This window comes from Phyllobates terribilis, unplaced genomic scaffold (assembly GCF_046119375.1).
Source record: "Phyllobates terribilis strain yellow unplaced genomic scaffold, ASM4611937v1 Scaffold_115__1_contigs__length_5345438, whole genome shotgun sequence".
Lineage (NCBI taxonomy): Eukaryota > Metazoa > Chordata > Amphibia > Anura > Dendrobatidae > Phyllobates > Phyllobates terribilis.
In genome coordinates this window covers 2,709,746-2,731,859 of record NW_027362875.1, presented here as the reverse complement: position 1 = coordinate 2,731,859, position 22,114 = coordinate 2,709,746, and the positions used below count along the sequence as shown (strand labels likewise).

The 22,114-nt window shown below is 46.8% G+C and overlaps 1 protein-coding gene and 1 long non-coding RNA gene across 2 annotated transcripts; both read right to left on the bottom strand.

Annotated features, from left to right (window-relative positions):
- Positions 1–3,293: 3,293 nt before the first annotated feature.
- LOC141201418 (uncharacterized) lies at positions 3,294–6,793 on the bottom strand. Its single transcript, XR_012272939.1, has 3 exons — positions 6,692–6,793; positions 6,404–6,494; positions 3,294–3,422 (listed from the first exon to the last, which is right to left on the bottom strand). It is a non-coding gene; the product is annotated as an uncharacterized lncRNA (long non-coding RNA).
- A 62-nt stretch (positions 6,794–6,855) lies between these two features.
- Positions 6,856–19,272, bottom strand: LOC141201403 (gastrula zinc finger protein XlCGF66.1-like). Its single transcript, XM_073663395.1, has 4 exons — positions 19,191–19,272; positions 7,389–7,538; positions 7,080–7,259; positions 6,856–6,996 (listed from the first exon to the last, which is right to left on the bottom strand). The coding sequence occupies exons 2-4, from the start codon at positions 7,479–7,481 to the stop codon at positions 6,856–6,858; spliced, it is 414 nt and encodes a 137-aa protein (XP_073519496.1). The 5' UTR covers positions 7,482–7,538; positions 19,191–19,272.
- Positions 19,273–22,114: the final 2,842 nt, after the last annotated feature.

Sequence of the window (22,114 nt, the reverse complement as noted above, 5' to 3'; positions counted from 1 at the left end):
GGTATAGTTTGTGTACTTTCCAATCCCCAGAATATTTTACCCCTATCCCACACTTTATATATTAATTTTAGTGTACGACATTTTAAGTCATTTTCTCGAGGAGGCCCCATATCTAGTACCGAGAATGGAAGCTTCCACTTGGTTCCTTCCATAAGTAGGTGCCCTGAAATTACACAATATTTGCAAGTACCCTTCTAGCGTTAAGCAGGTCTCCGTATACCTGGAGGGAAGCAGATCGTTTATGCTGTTTGTCAAGGAGATCAATCCACTCAAGCAAATGGGAGACTTTAGCTGTTCTCTCCTTTTTTTTAGCATTTATCTATGTTTTATTATTATCCCTCTGAGGATGCATGCGAGTCTTCCAATTTAAATGGTAAGGCAGTTTCATCATGCTCATATATTTGAAGGAGTCTATAGTCTCAAGAAGGTCTGAGACACAGAGTGAGTCTTTCAGCAGATTATCATTTAGGTTCCAACATCTGAATCCTTGGTGGAGTCAGGTATAGTCAGATTACAATATACAGGAGCATGATCTGACCATACAGCAGTTCCTACCTGAGATGTAGGTTGCCATGTAGGCAACTGACGACTAATTGAGAAAAGGACTATATGGCTATGCATATTGTGTAAAGGAGAATAATAGGTATAATCCTTTACGTCTGAATGTAGTATCCTCCATACATCGACTGTTTGAGACCAAAGCACAATGAGCAAAGCTTTTGTTTGTGTTTTAGATTGGTGACTCCAGCCCCGGGACGAGTCTAAAGAAGGATCCAAGACAAAATTAAAGTCACCTCCAATGATGATAAGGTCCTCCGCAAAATATTTTAGTTTAAGTAATGACGGCATGTCTTAATTTGGTCACAAAGTCAAAATTTTGGAGTAGATGGAGATCTTAACAAACACATCCCTCCTCTCCTGGGACGCCAAGATGAATAATATCTATTAGTAATCTGAGGTACAGTATATGATCGCCTCTAAAGTGCGACTCCTGAAGAAAGAGAAAATGTACGTGCTGTTTATGCCTACGATAAAACACTTGAGCTCCTTTCTCTGGAACATTAAGTCCTCTGACATTTAATGAGCAAGTTTTGAGTTGTGCCATATTATATGAAAAAAAGGGGGAATGGAAGAGAGAAAGGTTAAGGGAAAAGATGAAGTGTAGACGGTAGATAGTAACGTCTACCGCTCAGTGTCTAAGAAGTATAGATTATAAATATATCAAAACAGTAGGAAATTGCGAAACAAGCAGATCCCAATGCAAGTCCCTAACTGGGGGTTGTCTTTACAGGCGCAAGTCAAACTTTCAGTTCTAGGATTCCTATTAGGTGGAACCATGGAATATAAAGCAAGTAATGTAATACAGCCTGATATTACAGTAGTATCATGTGAACTCAACTTATATCCTGGTCTAAGATCTTATATGAACTTAGACATTCTATATAGTGGAAGAGTGGCACCTAATGCTCTATTTAGATATATCTAATTATATGCTTAAAGAAATAAGTAAGCATCTGCAAACTATCTCTCATCAGGGAAGACCAGATTAATTTCAGGAGCTCATATGATTGGCAGGTTCCTTTCCCATCTGGCTGCATCACCATCAAGTTCCTGATCCATTGAACGCCTTCTGTGACGTGCTGGAACTCTCTGTGGCAATGGTGGAGCAGGTGGGCAGTCAGGTATATGGAATGTCCAGGGCATCACAAATAGTTCTCATGTTGCTTGGATCTTTGAAAATATGCAGCCAGAATGGGTACCCCCAGGAGTACATCAGGCCATTTTCCCGGATGGCATCAAGTAGTGGTTTCAATACCCTTCTTTTAGCAAGTGTCATTCAGGATAGATATGTGAGCAATTATATGCGTTTCCATTTAAATCACCAGGACCCAACTCCTCTGCTTTCCTCACAATGGCCTCTTTTACATTGAAAAAATGTACAGTACAGACCAAACATTTGGACACACCTTCTCACTTAAAGATTTTTCTGTATTTTCATGACTATGAAACTTGTACATTCACACTGAAGGCATCAAAACCATGAATTAACACATGTGGAATTATATACTTAACAAAAAAGTGTGAAACAACTGAAATATGTCTTACATTCTAGGTTCTTCAAAGTAGCCAGCTTTTGCTTTGATGACTGCATTGCACAATCTTGGCATTCTCTTGATGAGCTTCAAGAGGTAGTAACGTAGTAACTCTTACACTCCTGAAAAGCAAGATGGCAGCCCCCAGTAGCTGCAAAACAAATTAATAAAAAATAAACTATAAATACTGGGCACTTGAAAATATGTTATAACATTAAGGAATTTAACATTTTAATTTATTTTACATAATGTAAAAATGCGGCACCTTCCCTTTAAGAGTTGATTTCCGTGTAAACCATTTCCCACATTAAGAACATGAAAATGGCTTCTCGTCTGTGTGAATACTTTGGTGACTAAGAAGTGATGATTTCTTCACAAAACATTTCCCACATTCTGAACAGGAAAAAGACTTCTCCCCTGTGTGAGTTCTTTGGTGCTTAATAAAATCTGATTTATCGCTAAAACATTTCCCACATTCTAAACAGGTAAAAGGCTTCTCCCCTGTGTGAGTTCTCTTGTGCTTAACCATATCTGATTTCTGGATGAAACATTTCCCACATTCTGAACAGGAAAAAGGCTTCTCCCCTGTGTGAGTTTTCTGGTGATTAACCAAATTTGATTTCTGGTTAAAACATTTCCCACATTCTAAACAGCAAAAAGGCTTTTCCCCTGTGTGAGTTCTCTGGTGATTAACCAAATATGATTTCTGGTTAAAATATTTCCCACATTCTGAACAAGAAAAAGGCTTCTCCCCTGTGTGAATTCTCTTGTGCTTAAGCAAACCTGAGTTTCGGTTAAAATATTTCCCACATTCTGAACAGGAAAAAGGCTTCTCCCCTGTGTGAGTTCTCTGATGTCTGATTAAAATTGATTTCTCTGCAAAACATTTTCCACATTCTGAACAAGAAAAAGGCTTCTCCCCTGTGTGACTTCTCTGGTGATTAACAAGATCCGATTTCTGGTTAAAAAATTTCCCACACTTGAAACAAAAAAATCTATTCTCCGCTGTGTGAATGCTTTGATGTTTAAAAAAAGACTTTTCGAGGGAAAAACTATTTCCATATTCTGAACATGAAAATGGCTTCTTTGCTTTAGGAACAATTTGTTTTTTAATGCTTATTTTGTGACTTTGATTTTCCTTAGTAGTCGTTAATGAATCAGAAGACAGAACCTGTTTCATAGGATCAGATGACAGATCTTTGCTGTGAAGGGATGATGGTAAATCTGGAGTAATGACATTCACTTCAATTGTATCTTGTGTGATCTCAAGATCATCTGATTTAAAAATTGAAGGTGTCAGCTGTTCCTCTGATCTCCTGGTACAGTCATCTGCCAAGAATAAAACCAATTATTAGTTATGAATAACAAAATTTATATTGTTGAACATTTTTACTTAAACTCTCCGTAAAAATGCACTTTATGTAAAGTATCATTATTTACCAAGAAAACATCACAGAAAAATCAGCCTTACCAACACCAAATCAGATAACAAATGCATTAGCATTTTAGTGTTGGTTGGGTGTACAGGGGTGTCTGTCCATGTGGGGTGCACTTATATAGTGCTAGGCAGCCCTCCTGATCTAATAGTATGGGCATCATTAGGCTAAGCCAGACACTGGGCATCACACCTACCTGTGTGACTGGCGTCCTATGCAAGCTTCATCTGTGTGCATCTTTAATACTAGGCAACCACCCCCTCCATGAATTGGTACGATTATGAGTGGTTGCTCCATCAGTATTTTGCACCTGCGCTGCCCCCCCCTTTATCGTGGGGGTCTGCGGCATCCTGCTAGTGCATTTGTTATATGATTTGATGTTAGTAAGGCTGTATCTTTTTCTGTGATTTTTTTTAAAGTTTGCCCTATGTTAGCCGTCATTATTCACCAAGACAATAACAGTTCACAGTCTACTAGAAAACCTCATAGGATGAACCAGTGGATCGTAGTGTTCAACTGTTTATTCATTCTGCCTCCCAAATATGGAATAAAAAGCCACCAAACAATGTTATGTAGGTGAAAATAATATCAATAAAAACTTCTACTCATCTCACAAAAAACAAGTCCCCACTCAGGTCCATCATCTGTCAATGGAAAACCAGAGGTTTCCACATTATTAGTGGCTCAAAGGCTCTTGAGAATCAACATGGCTTCCATAAACCAATCCAGCAATATCCGCTCTCCCAAAGTCAGATCTCCCCCTCACTTCTGCGCCCAAACCACATTTAGCCTCCATGTATTCGGCATTACTATAGTGAGAAGAACCCACTTAATTTATGGTGTGTGTCTCCTGGAGCACAATCTGGGCACTATGTGTTGGGTAATGTGTGTGCTAATTTCCGGAAAGTGCCTGTGAAGTCAAAATAGTCACTACTCCTATAGATTATTTCACTGAGGGTTATAATTTCCAAAATGGTGTCACTTTATGGGGATTTCTACTGCTCTGGCTTTCTGCAATTTGGTCACATTAGGGTTTGTGCAAATGGTGTGTCCCATCTCCCCCGGGATCTGCTCCTGCAACGTCTGCTTCTGTCACCAGGAGCCGCCTTATTCATTCTGCAGGAGGAGCTGGTGATGGAGGAGACGTCAGAACCAGAAGCTCTGGGTGGCACAGGCTCTGTCCAGCCACTAAGATTAGGGTGCCTGGGACCAGTAGTACTATCCAGTCTGGCAGTATGGGTGTGTGTGCTGTCCAGCTGGAGTAATCTGCTCTCTGCTTCAGCCAACTGGAAAGCACCGCACCCTACTAAAGCTGGAAGCATATTGCCGGAAGCTGCCAGATCCAGCCTTGTTCTCCTCTGGGTCAGTCCTCTGTGCTCAGCTCCCGGCTTGTGTATTTGTTTCCTGTTGTGACCTCGGCCCGTTTACTGACTACTCGTGTGATTTTGTATTTTCTCTGACCTCCATGTTCTGATCTGGCTACCCCACTATTCTTCTTGCCATCTCACATCACAGAATAGCAGGTAACACTGTGGCCCAAGATAAGTCCAAATCCATGTAGAGGGGTTAAAGTGTAATGAGCAAGGCAAACCCTGGGATCTGGAAAATGGAGTAGATAGCGCCAAGCCTGTTCGTGTTGGCCATCTTTTGAGCTGCCAGGTGACCACGAACAGCGCCCCCAATACATTGTGTCTGCAATCTATTAGCTAAGTGTCGCTCCTCCCCTTCTCAACCTGCCATGTGCCCAGACAGTAGTGTACAACCGTATATAGGGTATCGTCGGATTCAAGAGAAGTTGGAATATAATTTGTAAGGTCCATTTGTTTCCTATTATCCTTTGTGAAGAATTCCAAAGTTATTACCGCATAAAGTGGCACATGTCAGATTTGAAAAATGGGCCCTGATAGGAACACAAAACTGGCTGCAGGAAGGGGTTAAATCAGAGTATTTTGGGAACCAACTACTGTAGTCAAAACTGTGAGTATAGACAATAACACATCAAACTCAACATTCTCCATCAGTAAGTAGTGAGTAACTAGTGGTGAAACCTCCCTGTGGTAATTAGAGTATGGGGCTCGGTGGCTCTTGGCATCTAAACTATCGTAAGGGACAATATTTTCTGTCAGATGAGTTTCAAGAAGAAATATTAGACATTCAAAGAGAACTTATTATAATAGTGCAGAGCTGAGGTGTCTTAAATTTAGCTTAGAGATATATCATGGCACAGGTGTAATGTTTTTTTTTTTTGTTTAGTTTATCACAATCCTGTTTGAAGTTAATCGGTTTTAAAAGAAATTGAAAAGTCAGAATAAAGGGAAACTCTGCTGTTATTGAACAGAAATTCACACTTGGCCTCACTGCACATTTAATGTTGTAGATCATAAAAGTAAAGTTTGGCCAGAAAGACTGGACCTGGTCTTGTAGGGACCATATGAGCACATTCATCAGCACAGAAGGGAGAGAAGGTAGATTCATCCAATAAGATATCAGGGTTCTAGGAAGCTGACAGCATCATTACCCTCCGCTTTCTCTTACAGACCCATCATTATATTTTTCTTCAAGTGATTTTCTAACTTGTCAGCACTTTCTATGTACGCTGTCATTAGGCTTTGTAGTTTACAGACCTGGGCAGGTCACGGTCAGCGTCTCCCAATTCCAGGGGGCAGGTGGATCCTCCAGGTTGTAAGTTATGTAGAAAAGGGCTTTCAAGGCCCAAAATCATTTGAACAGTTTTGGATGGAGAATGTTTTGGTCTAGTTGCAAAATGGTGATCACACGATTGTGATACGGCCGGACTACACCACTGATAAAGCAGCCACAGCCGGTGACTGAGAAGAATCTGTGACTTCTCTGCATTTAGTGGTCACTACTCACCTGGGTAGTCATATGTAGAAATCTCCTCTTTACACCGCTCATCACCCCTCACATATGTCTCTGTAGTATTAATATGGGTCAGATCTTCACCCTGAAACAAATATTGTAAAAGTCACAAACAGATGAGACGTTATATCTAAGATCAGATTTAATCCTGCCATCTCCACCGTTCTCATTACACAAGTATAAAACATATAATACTGGTGGATAAATCACCACCGAACACAAGACCATCACAGCAGTCTACACATCATAGGTGAGATCTCATGACATCTTCTCTCCATCTACCTGATGATCCTGAGGAACATTGGGATCTTCTTCTTTACAGTCATGTGGAAGAAGAGGACGGGGACATCTCTCTGGTGTTGTCCTCTTACTGGATATATCTGGAGGAAACACATACAGGGACTGAATTCATTCTTTACATACAGATAATTATAGGCCGTGTGTATTTAGTCCTGTCTATTACCTGGTGATGTGAGGGGCTGGGGAACCTCCAACATGACGTCCCTGTACAGATCTTTGTGTCCTTCTAAATACTCCCACTCCTCCATGGAGAAATAGACAGCGACATCCTGACACCTTATAGGAACCTGACACATACAATGATACAGTCATCCCCCCGATCCTTTCATAGTGTTACTGTATAATGTCCCAGTATTCCCAGCAGTGTCACCTCTCCAGTCAGCAGCTCGATCATCTTGTAGGTGAGTTCTAGAATCTTCTGGTCATTGATGTCCTCATGTATCAAGGGGTGAGATGGAGGCCCTGTGATTGGGCTCAGGGGTCTTTCCCATCCCTCAGACACAGGGTCCTGACAGCGCTCACTAGAGGTCTTCTTTACTAATGTGTAATCCTGGTTATGGAGAGACACATTAATAAATCTCACTACAGACATTTCCAGAGTCCTCACCTCTCCAGTTCTGGCCATCTGTTATTCCCATAGATAAGAATGATGTAATGTGACGTCATCAGAATCTCTCACCTCTCCAGTAAGCCGGAAGAGGATCTCTAGGGTGAGGTGTAATATCCTCTCCGCCATCTTGTCTCTGTCCATATCCATCTTTGATGGGTCCATAAGGAAAATTCTCTTAAATAGAAGATCTTCACTGAGAGGATCTGATATTGTAAAGACCTGAATGAGAAGATGATGAGCCAATGTAACATCATAAAAATCCTGTGTAATAATACAATTACTGGAGATAATAAGGGGAAACATATGAGGAGATTTATTATTTTACAGTATTTAGTTTTCTTCTTTACATATACTAATAAAACCTATATATTTTAAGCCACAGACAGCAAGCGGTTTCTTTCTTGGAGTCTGTAGCTGAACACATTTCTCAAAGACTCATCTTCCATAAAGCTAATTCTCGCCTCATTTACCAACATTGCAATCGGCATTAGCAATACTGCAGGAGATATTCAGTACAAGTAATATGAGAAATAACTATTTCATGATGAGGACGACATCTTCATCTTCTACTACAGCACTAGAAACATATTTAGCCAGAGTGTTTCACTGACCACATCTCCGCCTGTCGTCTATATGAATGTTTCCCGTCTTTCCCGGACTGTAATTTTCTATCACGTTAGATCTCATGTCTTATTCACACACAGAAGTTTGAGGCAGACACATGGTAAGGTTTTTATTATACATAGCAGGCCTATCCCAAATGGGTTCACCTTGCCATGGTGGGATAGCTTTCATGCTATTTTTGATCAAAAACAGTGTTGCTAAGGACCCTATTTTATTTAAATGCACTTTTGCTTTTAATTTATTTATTTACAGCAGGGTTTATGACCATTTTTCTTCTTATAGGTTTTTTTTCTGATTAATGGCCCTAGTAAACATGCATTTATGTGCTGCATGGATACCAACTAAAACCAAGGTCAAATTCTGTGTTTTTTCATGGACACCATAGCGGCCGTGTGAGCTGCTACTATGAATGGTACGCCTCTATCTATCCAACTATCATGTGTTAAAAATCTCATAGGTCCTGGATTCATTAGTATCTGCACGAAGAATGGGGCTTAGTGAGTATTTATTAAAGGGAATCCACTCTACCGACTACCCCATGGCTGATTAAAGGAAACCTGTCACCCGCTGGGACTTATCTAACCTCTAATATGGGGATACAGGTGATAGAAATGTGAATCTATACTTACCAGTATGCCTCATATTAGAGGTCTGTTTGCTGTGAAATGGCTTTTTATTCAGTGAAGATTCCGATGTTTGCGGGCCGGTGGATGGGAAGAAGTGCCCTGTGACGTGCAGTTAGCATGTCCAGGTCCCGCGCACTTCACTTTTTACGGAAGGTGCAGCTGTACTGTGTACTATGCAGTCATAGTACTGCAGGGATCTTGTGCGCAGGTGCCGGTGAGTCACGGTGAATTCCCGGCGCCTTGGCTCAAGATCTCTGCAGTACTATGGCTGCATAGTACACAGTACAAGTGGGTCACTACCGCAAAAAGCGCGCAGGCGCGGGATCTGGACATGGCGACTGCACGTCACAGGGCACTGTGACATGCAGGAAAGGGGGGAAATATTTTAATCAACACAGTAGGCGGGGATTTCTTCCCATCCCCTGGCCAGCAAGCATTGGAATCTTCACTGAATAAAAAGCCATTTTACAACAAACAGACCTCTAATATGAGGCATAGATGTATAGATTCACATTTCTATCATCTGTATGTCCATATTAGAGGTCAGATAAGTCCCAGAGGGTCCCTTTTATCAGCCGTGGAGGAAGTCATAAAACCAGATATGTATCAAGGTATTGTAAAGTGGCTAATGGTCGCGTAGTCGATGGGAGGCATGTGTCACAGAGATAGTCGATGGGAGGCATGTGTCACAGAGATGTCTGGTCTCTGTGATGTAACCTGGAGTGTTTCTCTAGGGCACATAAGCACTAAGAGGATCGTTTGGTGCACCTGGGAGCCGGGTTACGGGTAGCTAGGATTGAATGGGTGGGTACAGCTACCCACATACCTCACCTCTGGGTGTGGTTAACAGCGTATAAAATGGAAGCTGCTGTTTGGCACATGGTCTGTGTGTTTGGAGGCAGAAGACCTCCTGTGTATGTTTGTCTTCAGACCAAACCAGGACACTGGACGCTACTCCAGCTTGTGTGCCACACAGGCCTGACTGAGCAGAGACCTGCTAAGGACATTTACTTTGTTTGCCTGATCTAAAGGCTATTTGCTTTTCTGTTTGGCTTCTGGGTTTATGAAGCAATAAACCAACATGAACTTTTATAGGAACTTGCCTCACGGTTTCCTCCTGTCACACCCAAGTGAGTAAAACCTCTACAATTGGTGTTAGACGTGCGGGCAGCATTCCCAGCAGAAATGTGATTGCTACAGGAAAGATTGCATGTCCTGGGTGAAGTCTGTTGCAAGCCAGCAAGCATCGCCAGATGTAGCAACAGCAGGAGACCAACAGGCTGTTGTTACAGCAGATCCAGCAGCACCAGCGGGAACAACGGCAGCAGATGCAGCTTCTGGCAACCGCCATCCAGGGCAGGAAGAATGCCCCAACCCCAGGTCCGGCTGATGACTCCCACGTCCCGAAGGCAGTAAGACGGGCTTTGCAGAAAATGACCCCTGGGGATGACATTGAAGGTCGTTGAGAGGGAAAAACTTCCGCCAGAGCAGTGGGCAGAGGTACTGGCGCCATACTTGACGGGAGAGCCCCAGAAGGTGTACTATGATTTAGCTTTGCAGGACGCCAGAGTATGGCAAGCTAAAAACTGAGATTCTCTTGCACTTGGGGGTGACAATGACTATCAGGGCACAGCGGGTTCAGTGCTGGGAGTATCACCGGGACAAACCACCTCGCTCCCAAATATTTGAACTGTTGCACCTGGTCCATAAGTGGCTGCAGCTGGAGTCCTCTATGCCTGCGCAGATGGTAGAGACGGGTGGTGATGGACCGGTTTGTGCACTCCCTTCCGAGGCCCATACAGACTTTGGTTGCCCAGGGTGATTCCCAGAATGCGGATGAACTGGTCAGACAGGTCGAGAGATACCAGGGAGTTGAAGATTCCTTGGGAAGGCAGCTCACTCCATACTGTGGGTCCAAAGTCCCTACGGGTGACGTTGTTTGCTGGAGGTGCCGCGGCCCAGGCCATATAGCCGCCCGTTGTCCCCTGATCCCTGAGCCGATGAATTGCAGCATAGGATGCAGTTGTTCATATTATGCTTATCTGGCCTGCAGTGTAAACTGTTCACCCAGTGAGGGGCCACAAGCATATCACGTGAAGGTGAACGGACGGGAGTTAATGGCACTGCTAGATTCCGAGATTCTGGTGACCCTTATGAGGACCACCCTTCCTCACCAAATTATCCCGGGGAAAAAAGTTGGCATTCAGTGCATTCATGGTGAGGCTAAGGACTACCCCATGGCCAGAGTGGACATTGAAAGAGCCCACAGTACTGAGTCCCACGAGGTCGGTGTCGTTCAGAACTTATTGCACCCTATTATTATAGGCTGGGAATTTTGTTTGTTTTGGGATCTGTGGGGGAAGGGTTCCGGGCTTTCTGGCTCAGATAAGAAACCAGTTAACCTTGATGAGGTATCACCACATCCAGAGTCTGACAGGTTTCCCTTTTGTGTCCTTGTGGAGGATAAGGAGGTAGCGCCCCCAGAGTCTGCCATTCTGGAGTTAGGAGTGACCAGCAGGAATTTTGGCTCTGCCCAGCATAGGGACCTAACTCTGAAGAAAGCCTTTAATAATGTCACTGTTATAAATGGGGTTGCACAGGAGCCGGGGGCTGACACAAGATTTCCCCATTTTATGATGAGTGGGGAGTTGTTGTACCGGGTCACGGAAGTGAGGGAGGAGCGTGTAGAGCAATTAATAGTGCCGGGCCCCTTTAGACGGAAGCTGTTGGACATGGCCCATTCACATGTCTTGGGGGGGGGGGGGGGGACATCTGGAAGTGAAAAAAACACAGGAATGAATCATGCAGAGGTTCTATTGTCCCGGATGTCCCCGTGAAATATTTAAGTATTGCAGGTCTAGCCCTATGTGCCAGTTAACCACCACCACCTCTCACTTTCGAAGTCACCTCGTGCCATTTGCCCATTATTGAAGTGCCATTCGAGAGAATTGATATAGACTTGGTCGGTCCCCTGGTTGAATCTGCTCGTGGGCATAAATATATATTGGTTATCCTGGACTATGCCACACGCTATCCTAAAAAGATTCCACTGAGAAACTCCTCCGCAAAGAGTATAGCCTGCAAGTTGGTCCACGTGTTGTCCCAAACAGGCTTACCAAAGGGAGATACTCACCGACCAGGTAACTCCCTTTATGAGTAAGGTGATGAGGGAGTTATGCAAAGTCCTGCAAATCTCACAACTGAGGATTTCAGTATACCATCCTCAGACAGATGGCCTTGTCGAACAGTTTAACAAGACTCTGAAAAGTATACTGAGGAAGGTCATAGAAAGGGATGGTAGAAACTGGGACTGTCTCCTACCATACCTGTTCTCCATCCGAGAGGTTCCACAGGCCTCTACGGGGTTCTCGCCATTCGAACTCCTGCATGGCCGACATCCGCGGGGTCTCCTGGATGTCACAAAGGAAACCTGGGACGCAGAGGTCACGCCCCACAGGAGCGTTATCGAGCACGTCGCTCTGATGTAGGAGATGATTGCGAAGGTGATGCCCATCATAAAAAAACATCTCCTCCAGGCACAAGAAGTTCATGCCAGAGTCTACAACTGGTCAGCCAAAGTGAGGCAACTCAATCCGGGAGACCAAGTCCTCGTGCTAATTCCTACGGTGGAAAGTAAGTTCTTGGCTAAGTGGCAAGGGCCATATGAGGTGTTGGAAAAAGTGGGTGAAGTGAACTACAAGGTTCATCAACAGGGATGACGTAAGCCATACCAGATATACCACATCAACCTCATCAAGCCATGGCTCCAAATTTGACGCATATCTCATGCCATGCGTCAATGAGCTGATCGAGAGGCTTGGGCCAGCAAGGTAAATAACCACCTTGGATCTGACGAAGGGATATTGGCAGATCCCCATGGCAAAGGGAGCCAAAGAGAAGACTGCATTTTCTATGCCGGACGGATGCTTCCAGTATATCCAGATGCAGTTAGGACTGCAGGGGGTCACTGCAACCTTCCAGAGACCGATGTATCGCATCCTTGCATCCCATAAGAAATATGCCGCAGCATACCTGGACGATATTATTATCTTTAGACCAGACCTGGAGAGTCATCTGGAAGAAGTCCAGGCTGTGTTTGATGCTCTGAGGAAGGCAGGGTTTTCAATAAACCTGAAGAAATGTGCCATGGGGAAATAAGAAGCCAAGTACCTCGGATATGTAGTGGGTAGAGGCAAGATAAAACCCCAAATTACTAAAGTGGACCGCTGTAGAAAAAGCAAGTCAGACCCTTCCTGGGAATCGTGGGATACTACAGAAAATTCATCCCAAACTTCGCCATGATGGCCGCACCCCTGACTGACCTCCTTTAAAGGGACAAAATCAGCCATGGCCAAGTGGACTGCAGAGGCGGAGACGGCCTTTCAAGAAATGAAACTGGCTCTGTGTAGTCAACCGGTCCTGGTTGCCCCAGACTTCAAGAAGGAGTTTATACTCCAACAGATGCCTCAGATGTCGGTTTAGGAGCAGTCCTTTCCCAGGAGATACACAGGGAGGAGCACCCTGTCCTCTACCTGAGTAGAAAGCTGTCCTCCTGCGAGAAAAATTATTCAGTCATAGAGTAGGAGTGCTTGGCCATAAAGTGGGCAGTGGACACCTTACGGTACTATCTGTTAGGTCGAAAATTTAAATTAGTATCCAACTATGCCCCACTCAGATGGATAAGGGAAACAAAGGGAAAAATGCCAGGGTCACCCGCTGGTTTATAGCCCTACAGGACTTCCACTTCCATGTAGAACATAGAGCAGGGAAGCTACATGGTAAAGCCGATGCCCTCTCCAGAATCCCTTGTCTGGTAGTAGAAGGTCCCTAGCCCCACAGCTTAAGGCAGAGGGAGGATGTATGTAAGGTGGCTAATGGTCACCCAGTCGATGGGAGTTATCACAGAGATGGCTGGTGTCTGTGATGTAACCCGGAGTGTTTCTCTAGGGCACATAAGCACTAAGAGGATCGTTTGGTGCACCTGGGAGCGGGTTACGGGTAGCTAAAAGAGAATGGGCGGTTCCAGTTACCCACTTACCTCACCTCTGGGTGTGGTTAACAGCCTATAAAATGGAGGCTGTTGTTTGGCACATGGTCTGTGTGTTTGGAGGGAGAAGGCCTCCTGTGTATGTTTGTCTTCAGACCAAGCCAGGACACTGGACGCTACCCCAGCTTGTGCCACACAGGCCTGGCTGAGCAGAGACATGCTAAGGACATTTACTTTGTTTGCCTGATCTAAAGGCTATTTGCTTTTCTGTTTGGCTTCTGGGTTTATGAAGCAATAAACCCACATGAACTTTTAAAGGAACATACCTCATGTTTTCCTCCTGTCTCACCCAAGTGAGTAAAACCCCTACAATATGTATAAAGGAAAGGGTATGGGGTACTCAGAGAATGTTTCAATAATCCGCCTCAACGCGTTTCCCCAATAGGTTCATCAGGAGGCTTGATACAGTGATAATTCATGATGTTCAGCATAGTGTGCCTAATAGCCAGGTGTCCATGTTTAAATAGCCCACTTCATCCAAAACCCCTCCCAGACTAGGAGGCCCATTCCCATTCCTAGAGGTGAATTGTCACAGGATATACAGAATGGAGTCTGTCTACAATAATGTACTGCACCTACGCTACTTCTCATGAACTAGAGTTCCGATAATGTCCATCACCTAGTGTGCATGTCTGGAAGTGACGTGCTTTACACTGAAACGCCAGATAAACTGATTGCCGCCGCGCCACTCATACCTGTGACTGCGAATGCCCGTAGTTATCATTCCACGACAGAGCACATCTAGGATCATTGTCCACAAATGCACATGCCTACGTTCCATGCCGGAGCGCACATGGTATTGGATTGCATTCCACCAACAGAAAAATCCTCTCTCTGAGATCAGTGTCATGGGAGACTAAAAACAAGTATTGCACATCCTCCCATCATGCAACAGGCATGTAGATCTACTTTATCACTACAAAAAATATGGGATGGTGGCCCACAGTATATTCCTAAATGGTCATATTTGACCCCTATTGCATAATTAGAGATTAACAAGTGTAGTGATCCTTGTGTATTACTAAATAGTATGTGGGATATAACTGATAAGAAATAATTCTGATATAGAAGCTCAGATATCTTGATGAAGTAAAATATGTGAACCTCATTCACAGGGAACTGAGTAGCAATGGGTAGAGTATAAAACCAAAAATGTAATCCAGAATGGGGCTGTATTCACACAAAACAGGCACAGGAAATCTGCTCATTCAGTCCCTTAGGGGTTCCTGAATCCAGTTTGGAAATCCACTCAATTTCCTTTTTGAGGATACATCTATTGAGATCACCTCCTTTCACATTGGGATTAACCACCTGAATGACACAAAAGGAGAGGTCTCCGGTTTCACCTCAGTGTACACTGTTCACGTTTCTCACTAATGGGGTGTCCTGACCATGGCGTATTTCGCCCAAATGCTCCTCCACCCGCCATATAGATTCCCTCTTGGTCGTGCATATGGCCACATATACAAGTCCTGAAGTTTTACAATTGGAATAATCCCTTTGGAAAAAGGTTTTACCGGTGGAGGAACTCGACAAAGATTTACATGGTGTCAACCAATTACATGTACAACTTTCTCACATCTAAAGAAACAAAAGACTCTTCTATCCAGCCAAGTCCCCTTGAGTGCAGGTTTTTGTAGAAACTATGCACTAAACGGTCCCTAATTGACCAACCCTTTCTGAAAGTTATTGTGGGAGTAGATCCCACAGCACCCTCAGGTCCGGGTCGGCCACAAGTACATCCTAGTGTTTTCTGAAGATATTAAAGATAAGGTCACTGATTGTCACAAGTTCCTATTACTCGTGTTATTCAATCTTTTTCTTGGTGTCTTGGTTAGGTATGGAGAAGTGTCTGTCTCTCCTGTTTTTCTGCAAACAATCGTGTGGAATCCAAAATGTACTGCGGGTACCTTTTTCCTTGAATCTGGTGTTCATGTTTATTGCCTGTATATTAATATCTGTGACATTAGAGCAGTTTCTTCTCAACTGTAAACATTGGCACTTGGATATTGCTTTTTTTTTTTTTTTAGGAAGATGGGGTGGTGACTATCCTACTTCAATAGTTTATTAGTGCTTGTAGGTTTATGGTATTGGAGTGTCCCCAGGGTTCCATCTCGTTCTTTCTTGATTGGTACATCCAGGAAAGGCAACTGGTAATAATTAAACTCCAATGTAAATCTCAGGCCCACTCTATGGATATTGAGTTCCCTAACAAATTCAAGAAATTCTTCACTCGTCTCTGACCTGATGATAAAAAAAAGTGTCAATATATCTGTACCATACCCCAATATATGGATGCCACCACTTATGATCATCCCTGAATATTGTGGTTTCCTCCCACCAGCCCAGGAATAGGTTAGCATACAAGGAGGTACAGGGGCTCTCCATCGCAGTACCCCTGAGCTGGTGGAAGAACTTCCTGTCAAAAGAAACAAGTTATGAGTAAGAGTGAATTTTAGAAGATCCTCCGTGAAGTCATTATATCTGCTACACTCTATTGACCTCGATTTCAAGAAATGTCTTACTCCTCTGATACCATCCTCATGCAGTATATTACTGTACAAAGCCTCGATATCTAGTAAGGCCTGCTCCCCTACATGCCTGTATACATGCTCGAGGGTCTACATGTAGGGGAGCAGGCAAAGGGAAAACCACTGTCCGGAGGGATTATTCCAACTGCAGGACCTCAGTCAATACTATGGGAACATTATACTGTGTGGGGGCATCATACATCCTGCATAAGGGGCATAATGGGGGCATTCCACTGTGTGTGGGCATCATACATACTGCTTAAGGGGCATAATGGGGGCATTTCACTGTGTGGGGGCATCATACATACTGCATAAGGGGCATAATGGGGGTATTACACTGTGTGGGGGCATCATACATACTGCATAAGGGGCATAATGGGGGCATTACACTGTGTGGGGCATCATAAATCCTGCATTAGGGGCAAAATGGGGGCATTACACTGTGTAGGGGCATCATACATCCTGCATAAGGGACATAATGGGGGTATTACACTGTGTGGGGCATCATACATCCTGCATAACGGACATAATGGGGGCATTACACTGTGTGGGGGCATCATACATACTGTATAAGGGGCATAATGGGGGTATTACAATGTGTGGGGGCATCATACATCCTGCATAAGGGGCATAATGGGGGCATCATACATACTGCATAAGGGGCATAATGGGGGTATTACACTGTGTGGGGGCATCATACATCCTGCATAAGGGGCATAATGGGGGCATTACACTGTGTGGGGGCATCATACATCCTGCATTAGGGGCATAATGGGGGCATTACACTGTGTGGGGGCATCATACATCCGGCATAAGGGGCATAATAGGGGCATTAAACTGTGGGGGGCATCATACATCCTGTATAAGGGGCATAATGGGGGCATTACACTGTGTGGGAGCATCATACATACTGTATAAGGGGCATAATGGGGGCATTACACTGTGTGGGGGCATCATACATCCTGCATAAGTGGTATAATGGGGGCATTACACTGTGTGGGGGCATCATACATACTGTATAAGGGGCATAATGGGGGCATTACACTGTGTGGGGGCATCATACATCCTGCATAAGGGGCATAATGGGGGCATTACACTGTGTGGGGGCATCATACATACTGGATAAGGGGCATAATGGGGGCATTACACCGTCGGGGCATCATACATCCTACATAAGGGGCATAATGGGGGCATTACACTGTGTGGGGGCATCATACATACTGGATAAGGGGCATAATGGGGGCATCACACATCCTGCATAAGGGACATAATGGGGGCATTACACTGTGTGGGGGCATCATACATCCTGCATAAGGGGCATAATGGGGGCATTACACTGTGTGGGGGCATCATACATACTGGATAAGGGGCATACTGGGGGCATTACACCGTCGGGGCATCATACATCCTACATAAGGGGCATAATGGGGGCATTACACTGTGTGGGGGCATCATACATACTGGATAAGGGGTATAATGGGGGCATTACACTGTGTTGGGGCATCATACATACTACATAAGGGGCATAATGGGGTATGACACTGTGTGGGGGCATAATACATCCTGCATAAGGGGCATAATGGGGGCATTACACTGTGTGGGGGCATCATACATACTGTATAAGGGGCATAATGGGGGCATTATACATCCTGCATAAGAGGCATAATGGGGGCATTACACTGTGTGGGGGCATCATACATACTGCATAAGGGGCATAATGGGGGCATTACACTGTGTGGGGGCATCATACATACTGCATAAGGGGCATAATGGGGGCATTACACTGTGTGGGGGCATCATACATCCTACATAAGGGGCATAATGGGGGCATTACACTGTGTGGGGGCATCATACATACTGGATAAGGGGTATAATGGGAGCATTACACTGTGTTGGGGCATCATACATACTACATAAGGGGCATAATGGGGTATTACACTGTGTGGGGGCATCATACATCCTGCATAAGGGGCATAATGGGGGCATTACACTGTATGGGGGCATCATACATCTTACATAAGGGGCATTACACTGTGTGCGGGCATCATACATACTGTATAAGGGGCATGATGGGGGCATTATACTGTAAGGGGTATCATACATCCTGCATAAGGGGCATAATGGGGGCATTACACTGTGTGGGGGCATCATACATCCTGCATAAGGGGCATAATGGGGGCATTACACTGTGTGGGGGCATCATACATACTGCATAAGGGGCATAATGGGGGCATTACACTGTGTGGGGCCATCATACATCCTGTATAAGGGGCATAATGGGGGCATTACACTGTGTGGGGGCATCATACATCCTGCATAAGGGGCATAATGGGGGCATTACACTGTGTGGGGGCATCATACATCCTGCATAAGGGGCATAATGGGGGCATGACACTGTGTGGGGGCATCATACATACTGCATAAGGGGCATAATGGGGGCATTACACTGTGTGGTGGCATCATACATACTACATAAGGGGCATAATGGGGGCATCATACATACTACATAACGGGCATAATGGGGGCATTACACTGTGGGGGCATCATACATACTGCATAAGGGGCATAATGGGGGCATTACACTGTGGGGGCATCATACATACTGCATAAGGGGCATAATGGGGGCATTACACTGTGGGGGCATCATACATCCTGCATAAGGGGCATAATGGGGGCATTACACTGTGTGGGGGCATCATACATCCTGCATAAGGGGCATAATGGGGGCATTACACTGTGTGGGGGCATCATACATCCTGCATAAGGGGCATAATGGGGGCATTACACTGTGTGGGGGCATCATACATCCTGCTTAAGGGGCATAATGGGGGCATTACACTGTGGGGGCAGTAAAGGGGTCCTGTACTATGAGAACAATACGTTTCCCCCCTTCCTGTCTCCATAGTTGGGTCGTATGTATCTATTACAGGAAACAGAACAAAAACCTTATGATTCTTATAAAGGGGCAACACAAGACCCCAAAAGAGTCTCCGTGCTGAAGGGGTTAATGCCCCCTGCGCCCAGTAATGGGGTCTCCACATACCTCCACCTGCAGAGCCGCCACCACATATATGGCTGCTCTGTGCGCACAGGAGCTGTGATGAGGTCACAGGAGGGGAGGAGTCAGGGGTCACATGATCAGGGGCCTCAGTGGATGCAGGACTCTGCTGTGCTGGTTGTCATGGTGCTGGATGAGCTGAAGTTTATGTGTGGGGTCAGGAGGGGTTTACAGTGTGGATGTAGCAGAGCCGCGTGTGTGCGAGGTGTACGGAGCAGAGCCGCGTGTGTACGAGGTGTACGGAGCAGAGCCGTGTGTGTACGAGGTGTACGGAGCGGAGCCGCGTGTGTACGAGGTGTACGGAGCGGAGCCGCGTGTGTACGAGGTGTGCGGAGCGGAGCCGCGTGTGTACGAGGTGTGCGGAGCGGAGCCGCGTGTGTACGGAGCAGAGCCCTGTGTACGAGGTGTACGGAGCGGAGCCGCGCGTGTACGAGGCGTGCGGAGCCGCGCGTGTGTACGAGGCGTACGGAGCGGAGCCGCGTGTGTACGAGGCGTATGGAGCGGAGCCGCGCGTGTACGAGGCGTACGGAGCGGAGCCGCGCGTGAACGAGGCGTACGGAGCGGAGCCGCGCGTGTACGAGGCGTACGGAGCGGAGCCGCGCGTGTACGAGGCGTACGGAGCGGAGCCGCGCGTGTACGAGGCGTACGGAGCGGAGCCGCGCGTGTACGAGGCGTACGGAGCAGAGCCGCGCGTGTACGAGGCGTACGGAGCAGAGCCGCGCGTGTACGAGGCGTACGGAGCAGAGCCGCGCGTGTACGAGGCGTACGGAGCAGAGCCGCGCGTGTACGAGGCGTACGGAGCAGAGCCGCGCGTGTACGAGGCGTACGGAGCAGAGCCGCGCGTGTACGAGGCGTACGGAGCAGAGCCACGTGTGTACGAGGCGTACGGAGCGGAGCCGCGTGTGTACGAGGCGTACGGAGCGGAGCCGCGTGTGTACGAGGCGTACGGAGCGGAGCCGCGTGTGTACGAGGCGTACGGAGCGGAGCCGCGCGTGTACGAGGCGTACGGAGCGGAGCCGCGCGTGAACGAGGCGTACGGAGCGGAGCCGCGCGTGTACGAGGCGTACGGAGCGGAGCCGCGCGTGTACGAGGCGTACGGAGCGGAGCCGCGCGTGTACGAGGCGTACGGAGCGGAGCCGCGCGTGTACGAGGCGTACAGAGCAGAGCCGCGCGTGTACGAGGCGTACGGAGCAGAGCCGCGCGTGTACGAGGCGTACGGAGCGGAGCCGCGTGTGTACGAGGTGTACGGAGCGGAGCCGCGTGTGTACGAGGTGTACGGAGCGGAGCCGCGTGTGTACGAGGTGTGCGGAGCGGAGCCGCGTGTGTACGAGGTGTGCGGAGCGGAGCCGCGCGTGTACGAGGTGTACGGAGCAGAGCCGCGTGTGTACGGAGCAGAGCCCTGTGTACGAGGTGTACGGAGCGGAGCCGCGCGTGTACGAGGCGTGCGGAGCCGCGCGTGTGTACGAGGCGTACGGAGCGGAGCCGCGTGTGTACGAGGCGTATGGAGCGGAGCCGCGCGTGTACGAGGCGTACGGAGCGGAGCCGCGCGTGAACGAGGCGTACGGAGCGGAGCCGCGCGTGTACGAGGCGTACGGAGCGGAGCCGCGCGTGTACGAGGCGTACGGAGCGGAGCCGCGCGTGTACGAGGCGTACGGAGCGGAGCCGCGCGTGTACGAGGCGTACGGAGCAGAGCCGCGCGTGTACGAGGCGTACGGAGCAGAGCCGCGCGTGTACGAGGCGTACGGAGCAGAGCCGCGCGTGTACGAGGCGTACGGAGCGGAGCCGCGTGTGTACGAGGCGTACGGAGCGGAGCCGCGTGTGTACGAGGTGTACGGAGCAGAGCCGCGTGTGTACGAGGTGTACGGAGCAGAGCCGCGTGTGTACGAGGTGTACGGAGCGGAGTCGCGCGTGTACGAGGTGTACGGAGCGGATCTGCGCGTGTACGAGGTGTACGGAGCGGAGCCGTGTGTGTACGGAGCTGTGTGTGTACAGAGTCGTGTGTGTACGAGGCGTACGGATCGGTGTATATATGGAGTCGTGTGTGCACGGAGCCGCGTGTGTTCGCTGTATACAGCTATATACTCCCAGGTTCGATCGGAGACCCCGCGGCTCTTTATCAGACTGTAGAAGAACTGACACTGGACACTCAGTAAAACTGCGTTCGGACGTCTCTTGTTTCTCGCACAGGTATTGATAACATAAGATGGAGTCAGACGAACCCTCCTACAAAACCTGATAACAAAGTCATTACTACAGGACTGGATGAGAAAGGGATTTATTCTACAAGAAACGTTGGGGCCACAAATGAGAGAATCCGGGCCCCGTGGCTGGATACTCCGGGCCCCCGGCGTGTTAGGAGCAGACGGGGTCTTTGTCCCTGGAGCTACTCTGCTCGGTATAATGAGACTCTGATCTTGTTCTTATAAAGAGGGTTGGAGTAAAATAGAAGCTGCCTGAATATGAGGACCTTGTCTGATCTCTATGTCCTTGTGTACAGAGCTATGGAGATAGCGCTATTCTCTGTATAATAGATGTGATGTCGCTGGAGCCCTAATATTCCTGTACAGGGGTCTCTGTAGAGATAATCTTACCGCAGCATTATGGATTGGGAGAAGGGAAAAGGGATTGGGGGCATTTAGCTGTAATTTCCCTGTAATAAAAACTGTAATAAAATATAACCGATTAATAAAAAGTGTTTTGTTTTCCCACCATTTCGTCTGTAGGAGGTAAAGAGCCGAGGCTGAAGATGCTTTGTCTACAAAAGGCCACGGCCCCACTATCAGTATTTGATCAGTATTCGGTCAGTATCTTTTCTCAGGAGTGGGAGCCAAAACCAGGAGTGGGTGATAAATGTAGAATTGGTGACTTGTTTCTATTATACCTTTTCTCTGATTGTTCCTCACCTGGTT

Excerpts from the sequence above, each read along its gene's own strand:
- LOC141201403 (XM_073663395.1), bottom strand. The coding sequence starts at position 7,481 with ATGGACCCATCAAAGATGGATATGGACAGAGACAAGATGGCGGAGAGG. Across the intron at positions 7,260-7,388 it reads TCTTCCGGCTTACTGGAGAG|GATTACACATTAGTAAAGAA; the intron begins GTGAGAGATTCT and ends CTCCATAACCAG. Across the intron at positions 6,997-7,079 it reads TCGAGCTGCTGACTGGAGAG|GTTCCTATAAGGTGTCAGGA; the intron begins GTGACACTGCTG and ends TGTATGTGTCAG.